Source organism: Protobothrops mucrosquamatus, unplaced genomic scaffold (genome assembly GCF_001527695.2).
Source record: "Protobothrops mucrosquamatus isolate PMUCROS unplaced genomic scaffold, P.Mucros_1.0 scaffold_89, whole genome shotgun sequence".
Lineage (NCBI taxonomy): Eukaryota > Metazoa > Chordata > Lepidosauria > Squamata > Viperidae > Protobothrops > Protobothrops mucrosquamatus.
The window spans coordinates 596617-604964 of NW_015386165.1; the positions used below are offsets into that span (position 1 = coordinate 596617).

Here is an 8348-nt window from a genome sequence, read left to right on the forward strand (position 1 = left end):
AATCCTCAAATATAAACCTTTCAGAATTTCCTATTATCTAGCCTTTGCATGAATATTTTCTTTTTTTTAATTCCAAAATGTCAGCATTTTCTATAAAATACCTAAAATAAATCACAGTAATATGATTCAAATATATTTACTAATATTTAGCTTCATGGGTCAATTTCAGGGAATTGTAACTGTATAAGTTATACAGTTCATAAAATAAAGTGCATGTTTACAACCAACACTTTATAATCTTATAAAAAGGTAAAATACCTATAAAAGTTGCTTATTTTTACAACTTTTTAAATCAGAAAAATTACAGCCCAACTTACTTTTTCGGGGAGGAACTTATCAACCTTTGCAAGACCTGGAACATGACACAAAAACTGGAGTTAGAAAGAAGCTCCTTACCTGTTAGGAGAATTCTTCCTTAGTCACCCTGCCCAAGCAAATAACTGCTGGGAACACTGGAAACTTTAGTCACCAAATACACAGGAAGCTCCATTCAACAAATGAAGACAATGTATTTGGTTGCCTTGCTTATCTTTCACTAATTAAAACATTCCCCAAAGAGGGAAACACTACAGATAGTTGATTAGACAATGGCACTCTGGAAGAACTCTATTTACAGGAAAGCAACCTCCATTTCTCATGCAGATGATCCTGTCCAGTCACAGGTTCAATTGGACAGAAAATATAGTAGAGGTATCTGACCAGTTGCAGTTGTGTCATTATTAGAAATTAGATTAGATTAAGAATTTTAATACTAAAATTAGAATTAAGTGATTAAATTTGGAAGAGCAGAGACTGAGTAAAGCCATCACATTTGTAAAGCATACACTGTTGTCAAGTATTTTCAAGGAAAATGAATTTTTCTAAATATAATCCTCAAAGTGCAAATTTAGCTCCCTGTATAATTATCATAGAGGAAGCTAATTATTTCTTGAATGTTAACACTGTATGCCACTTCTCAAATAATTTGTTGCAATATTTTATTCTCACAACAGCTCAACGGTCTGAACAAGACCAATCAACAAACTTCATAAATAAGCAGAGCCTCAAACTCAAATCTTCCTTTCAAATCACCACTGGCTTTAACCCCAAAGTTGACAAGCAGGTATCAGAATGTATGGATTCAAGATTTTATTTTGAGAAGAACAAGAATACTAAAAATGCAGCAGCTATGTTACAATGAAAACTGTCACAAAATATAATCTATGTAGTAGATCTACAATCCTAATAGATGTTTTTAAAAATATTGGCACAACAAATATATCCCCCTATTTATGGCCCTTTCTAAGCAGCCAAGAACAAACAAGTCAAGGGATTTCAAAGGTCTAAATCAGATCTACAAAACTTGTAGAGGGGAAAGGGCCATATTGGTAAGTTAAAAATCATTATGGGCTCATAAAGAAATACCTGGTGCACTAATCATTTAATAGCTAGAAAAGTGACGCCAGCACTGGAAGTGGTGGTAAGGGTTACAAGTGCTCAGCAATGGATCTTTCAGGCTGACAGTAGGATGAATTAATTCATTTTTTAAAAAAGCTGGCCAACTACACAAGACTGTTTAACAAGTCACATGTGGCCTGTGCACTATATGCTGTGCAGTACTGATCTACATAAAGAGGTGCATCTAACCTCTTAATAAAACTATACAAAAATGCAGAGATGTCTAAAGTAAGAAAATCATGATTCTTACTAATTTCCCCAACACTACTATCAAGACCCATTGCAATCTCATTATGATGGTCGGTACACATTATGAGAGGTATTCTGACAAGTACTTTAGGCCTAAGAATTTTGAATTTTATAAATCAGCATCAATACTTTTGAGGTAGATTGATACTCCCCATACAGATTCCTGAGTAGTATTATTTCTAGGTAAAGGCAGCCTTATGTAGAATGTGCATAGTAATCTAAGACATTATAGCATGGTCATTGTGGCCAGGTTATACTTATTTTAAAAAGGGCATAAGAGACAAATGACCAAAACTGAAGAAAGCCAATCACTGCAGCTACCCAGGCTCCAGAAATAAAACTAAATCAAGGAGTACTAACAAACCATAATCCTGTTCCTTGAAGTGAATTTTCATTCAGAAATTCAATTCTACCAACTCCCAAATCTGGAACCACTCACTCACATTTTATGACATTTCAATTTCTGTTTACCAATCATCATCTAGCCTTCTGATCCCTTTATCACTTTACCTGATTAAATGAATTAATGTCGTAAAATTATTGAATTCCCTTGGAGAAAGTTACTCAGAAAGAAATTCTATTAAAATAAGAAAATCCTATCTTTAAATCAGGTCTAAATTCTCTTCATGGCCAAAAGTATGATCAACTAGAGACAAAACACACTCTATAATAGATATTGAACTCCTAAATTTTAAAGTATGCCAGGAACTAATGTAAAATAACTACTACCAATTTACAGAAGTAGTTTCTAAAATTTCTAAGTGTGACGATAATAAAAAATTATTTTTAACTACAATTAATTATTGGTTGATATAGTTATTCAAGGTTACATGAATGTTTGTTCAAATCTGCCTCTTTTAAAACTTTACTATGGAGGCAATCTTAAAGGTGCACTATCAGGTAAAGTACATAATCTATTACTGAAACCTACAGAGGATTGCATCACAATAAAACTTCCTGTTCTTTCTGAATTCCCTACACAGCATAAAAAGCAAAGTTGAAGAGAATGACTGTATCTGTTTAGAAGGTTATAGAATATGATTTTCTATGGAAAAAATAATGTAGAACAATCTGTTAAAAATGCACAAACTACTTTCCGTTTGAACACAGCATAAACAATTCGTTGTTTGAACTTCCAAAACATTATGTATTGATACTTATCATGTATTGATAGTTATTACTTCCTCTAATTGCAAATTCACATGATTAGGTGACATCAAATATGGAATCAAAACAAAACTAGAGAAACAAAAGGGCAGAACAAACATACTTGGGCAAACATCGAAGCAAATAGAATCATAAGTAGAATCATAAAATGTTTTATATCCAAAAGAAAGACACTATACCATGTCAAAGAAGTTTAACAGATTGTGTGTATTTAATAGTTTCAGAACCACGCAATGTTCAGTCATACTTGAAAAAAATAAAACAGAAAAAAGTCAACTGAGACGTGAAGAATGAAGTCAACTGTTTACATAATTTATAATAATCTGGTTGGCTAGCAGAATGCTGAACAGAATTCTGCAAGTAGATAAAGATACATTCAAAATTTTGTTGAGGTTCCATTTGTTACACAAATGGCTCTTGGCATAGAAATTAGATACAATAGTTTACTTTTTTCATGCTACTATAATCACTACTTGGGCTCGCCATACTTTCATTTTAGCTCAGTGCAATTTATGAATCTGAGTGAAAAATTCAATGCAGCTGGCGAACAGTGGTGTACAACTTAATGTTGTGGTAACTTAAATATTATATCTTGTTCAAAAAGCTGCGTGTATTAAAGATACTAATATCAATTTCTCCTACAGTATGCCTACCAAGAGTAATATTTCCTGAATCAAACTAAAAAGTTTATACCTTAATATTTACAAAAAAAATTTGGTAAAATCAATACAAACTAAGCTCTGAGTGAAAAATAGATTTCTAAATATAACTTGATGGCCTGCAGTTTAAGAATCACAGCCTTTAGTGTGATAGTATTTTAAACTACTAACATGATAGTCATTTTCTTTATGATTGTCCATGTAGTCAAGAACATTTAGAGAGAGGCACTCAAATAAAACTGTTTTCTTGTAAAAATGCAAACATTATCTCCCTCCAAGTAAAAATGGTAAAAAAAAACAAAAAAAAAACCTGTAACATATACTTAAAGCATATTTTGGATATATATCAAAATATTAACAGTGATAAAAGGATACAGAGTGCAAAACTCAAAATATAGATCAATAATAAACAATGATCTGTATTAAAAATATTGGCTAATTTTATGGTTTGTTATCTACTGTACAATAAGAACTCAAAAAATACTTTCTTTTTGCACACTTCAAAAAGTTGGGGGATGGGTCCTCCATGGTCGGGGGATGGGTCCTCCTCCTCCGACCATGGGATGTCAGTTTGATCGTGCTCCACAGGGGATGAGGCCCCACTATGGGAGGATCAGGGCGGGGAGGGAGAACCACGGTACCCAGGTGCTCCAGACTGGAGAAAATATGATAGGGTCATGGATGCAACCGACTCCGGCCTAGGCATCTGATAAGACCTGGTAGCGAGAGCCTGGTCGACTGCCTGTGAAATTAGAGCCTGAAGGTGCTCAGTGGAAAGGGCTTCTGGAGGCTCAGTTGTCCTGAGCCCAGCAGCTGTGGGAGTGTAAGTGGCCTCTGGACCCGACTGTGGGGCCCAGGGCGTCACTGATGCCGGGTAGGTGTCTGGATTGTGAACCTCCCCAGAGGGAGGGATGTATGTGAGAAACCCCCTGAGCAGAGGTGGAAGGCCCCAGTGGGAAGTCAAAGACCGAGGTCTCTGTCTGCTCCGACTCAGCCCTGGCCTGCTTCTGTGCTTTGGAAAATTCTCTCTCCAAAGCCTGGTGTCTCCTGCTAGCCTGCCTTTCCGCCAGTTTGGAAGGTTTCTTCCCCGAAATGGTCTTTGCCTTGGTCTTAATCTTGCTGGCCGCCTCCTGTTTGGAGGATTTATGCCGCTTTTGACTAGGGATTGGGGAACCGCGGTGTCCTCCATCATGAGATAAGATATCTCAAGTGGTGCTGAGAGGGAACTCAGGCCTATGGAGGCAAATATAAATTGTGACAAGGGCGTTTGGCGCATTAGGCTAGTACAGCTGGAGCTGATGGATGCTTCGATCCACCCTGCTCCCCTGGTTACCTGACCGTTGATTGCCCTTGGAGGGCCGGTCGTATCTACGGCCGCGGCAAAATCACACATGTGATGACAGCCAGCTTGCTCGTAGAGCGCTAGGTGGTGACAAGGCCAGAGGTGGTGAGCGTCAGCACCTTCACACGGCGGGTTGACCGTGCAGAGGCAGCAAAATCACATGTGTGATGACAGCCAGTACACGCGCAGCCCGCTGAATGGTGACCAGGTGGAGAGATGAGATACCAGCTTGAGGCCTGTATCTGAGACCTATATTTATATGCTGGCGTGTTTTGCAAAACGCATAGAGTCTAATTTAAAATAAGAGAAGCCTCCCATGACAATAGTTGTAAAGGGTGTGCCAGGAAAAAAAAAGCTTCTGTGCCCACTGGGGCCTGATACCCTGGGAAAGATAGGCTCCCGGGTATGCAGGCCGTCCAAAATGGCAGCCGCGAATGTTTCAGTTTCCTCTGTGGGAACTGCAGGGCAAGCAAGACAGAAAAGGACAACCTGGTGTGTCCAGATGGCAAACGGGCAATCGTCCCTCGATTGCCGAGAAGGCAAGAATAATTAAATGAATCCCCCCCACTGCTGAGTTCCCATCAAACGGCGGCAGCAACAGCCACACGGTTTTCAAAATGGCGGCCACACTGATCGAGGCTGTGACAGGGCACCAGGTAAATATGCAGGTGAAAACCTGCACCACGTTCAAGAGACCTGTGAGACCTCAGGTCTAGAAAGCCTAAAGTGGAAAGCTGCACGCCCACGAAACGAGTCGAAGCGGCCACAGCAGTTCACCACGCGGCTGCCAAAATGGCGGCCGCGACGATCCGGCCGCAAAAGAAGGCAACTGAGGCCTCGAAGAGGCAGGGAAGCTGAGGGGGTTCCCGGCTGCAGCACTGATCCCAGGAAGGAAAGGGAGGACAGAAGCCTCCGCTCTTTGCTGAGGGTTGGGGAAGGATCCCAAGCCTCCAACAGGCAAGCTGAAGCAGCGCTGATCCCAGTGCTGCAGCCTGTGAGGGAAAAGGAGAACGGAAGCTGAGGATTGGGGAAGGAGCTCAAGCCTCCAACAGTCAAACTGAAGCAGCACTGATCCCAGCTGCTGAGAAGACTGTGGAGATAAAATGAGAATCTACCAATGGAGTTGATCTGGACTACCTGCAACTAAGCTGGGAGCCAAACTTGTCACGTCTGTCTGGGCTGGAGACTAAGTCAAGACTGGGAGTGTCCTGGTTCAGGACGGGCATGGGAAGTTTGACTGACTTAGTCTAATGGGCAGAAAGACAGAGCTAACCCATTGATGGATTCTCCATCTCCTATGCTGGAGAACAGTTCAGTTAGAAATGACTATGTGTAGTACTATGTCAAAGCAAACATTTTCCATTTATGACCAAAAATGGAACTAAATTAGTTTATCGCTGAAGAATTGATTGATTGGCTACATGAGCAAAATTTAAATTAATGAAGTTTTTAGGTTTTTGTCTTAAGGCAGGGGTGTCAAACTCGCCTCGTCACGTGATATGTTGCGATGTATTGCAACTCTTTTCCCCTTGCCGGAGCTGGGGTGGCACGTCTTCCGCCTGACACATCCAGCCTGTGGGCTGGCAGTTTGACACCCTTGTCTTAAGGAAACAAACTATTCTATACAAACTATTTCCTTGATAAGAATGAACTTGCTTTTAATATTTGATTTTTATCTTGCTTTTATTTTTGGCCCACATAAGATGGAGTATATACTTCATATTCCTCTTTCTATGAGATGGATAGGATTGAGATAGTATAAGCTGTCTCAAAGTCACCTAGCTAGTTTTCATGACTAAGGGAGGATTGGAACTCATAGTCTCCTTGGCCACTAAATCAAACCGGCTTTCAATTTTTACTAAATTGCATCTTTACATGCAGTTTCAATTGTTCTCAATGGCTGAAACATTATCAAGCAAAGGTATTCAGAACTGATTTTAAGAAGAGTTGTACCATTCTTCTAGCATTTGTCATAATTTAATTCAGTGGTATAACAAAGACATATTTATGTCTCTCTGATCATTTTATTATAGCATACAACTATTAAGATACAATTTTAGAAAAAAGCCTTCTAACATGAGTTTTTATGAAAAACGTATTCCAACTTTATATGGGTCTCTAAGGAACTTTTCTTTCTATATTAAGCAAACAGAATTTGTGATTGTATTTTTGTATTTTGTACTTATATTTTTACATTAGTTTTCTTCCTCTGCATGTTTCTTTCTTTATAAATACCTATAACCAGACATCCTGCTCATGCACATACTTGGAATGAATATCCCCATCTCCAAAATGGTCTTTTATGGGACATAAATGATATAAGAAACTATTTTCTTATATAGTATAAATAAACTACAACCAATACACTGACTTCTTTGATACATTTCTCTGATATTTATGTTCAGCAGAACAATTTTATAACAAGAAAAATATTTCCTAGGTGAATTATGAAATCAAATCTCAAAATTATGGCTACAGTCAATAGTACTATATAACCTAGTGAGATGTGATGAACCCTCTTTCTACCCACCTGGATAGAATAGATAAGACTAGTAATTAGTAAGAGTTACTACTACAGAGTGTACATAGGTCACGCCATGCTTAACAAATTGTTTTTTTCTTAATAGCCCTCCTTATTATAAACTATTTCTGAAAATTCCACAAGTTTAACTAAGTCTTATAACTTTAAAAGTAACTTACTACAGAGATGGGATGTTTTATTTAACTGAACAACCTCATACCTCTCCAGACAATAGTAAAAATTATCTGAAATATTCCTGTTTCTACTATAAATCTATTAATATGTCTTCTTAGTATGCACTAGTTATATATTACCCTTTTCAAATCAGAGAAAGTTGCTTTCGAAACAATTGATAGCCTACATTCAATCTTATTTTTACATTTAGATGAAAAACATTGTATTTGAACATATTTCCTTTAACTAGATACTATGTAATACCACATGGAAGATAATATGATCTTAAGGAACACCTATCAAACATCAATATGTCAGTAATATTACTTACTGCAGGTACCAGTAATTTTTTTACTTCTTCCACAGCCCTCTTCAATTTAATTTCTGCTCTATTTTGAGCATCTTCCACAGTGATTAATACATGCAAATCTTCATTCAGATGTTCCCAATTGGGCTTGCCTCTGTTTTGTTCTTCCTAGAAAAATGAAATATCATATTTAATTGGTTAGCCTTAATTGCAGCAAGTCAGATTACTGGACAACATTAGAACCATATATGAGTATGTGTGCTTATATGCTTCACAGTACATTTTGTATTTCTGAAAGCCCTAACAATTATCATCAAATGGTCAAAAAAGCACTTTCTGTGGCTAACAGGGAAAATTCAACATAAAAACTTTCTAGAGATTTCACTGAGTAAGAAAGACAAAGGAATAATTTGAGAGCTAAGGATTTTCTCTTTCTACAGACTTCTTCAAGTCAGCAGCATAGCGAGAGAAGGGGCGTTGTCTTACCTGAAC

At 37.9% G+C, this 8348-nt stretch overlaps 1 protein-coding gene across 2 annotated transcripts in view; it reads right to left on the bottom strand.

Annotated features, from left to right (window-relative positions):
• QKI (QKI, KH domain containing RNA binding) overlaps positions 1-8348 on the bottom strand; it is a 108644-nt gene that overhangs the window by 35973 nt on the left and 64323 nt on the right. For both annotated transcript variants that reach the window (XM_015814578.1, XM_015814587.1), the window contains exon 4: positions 7881-8024. In XM_015814578.1, the coding sequence (XP_015670064.1) occupies positions 7881-8024 (144 nt within the window). The remainder of the gene's footprint in view (positions 1-7880; positions 8025-8348) is intronic.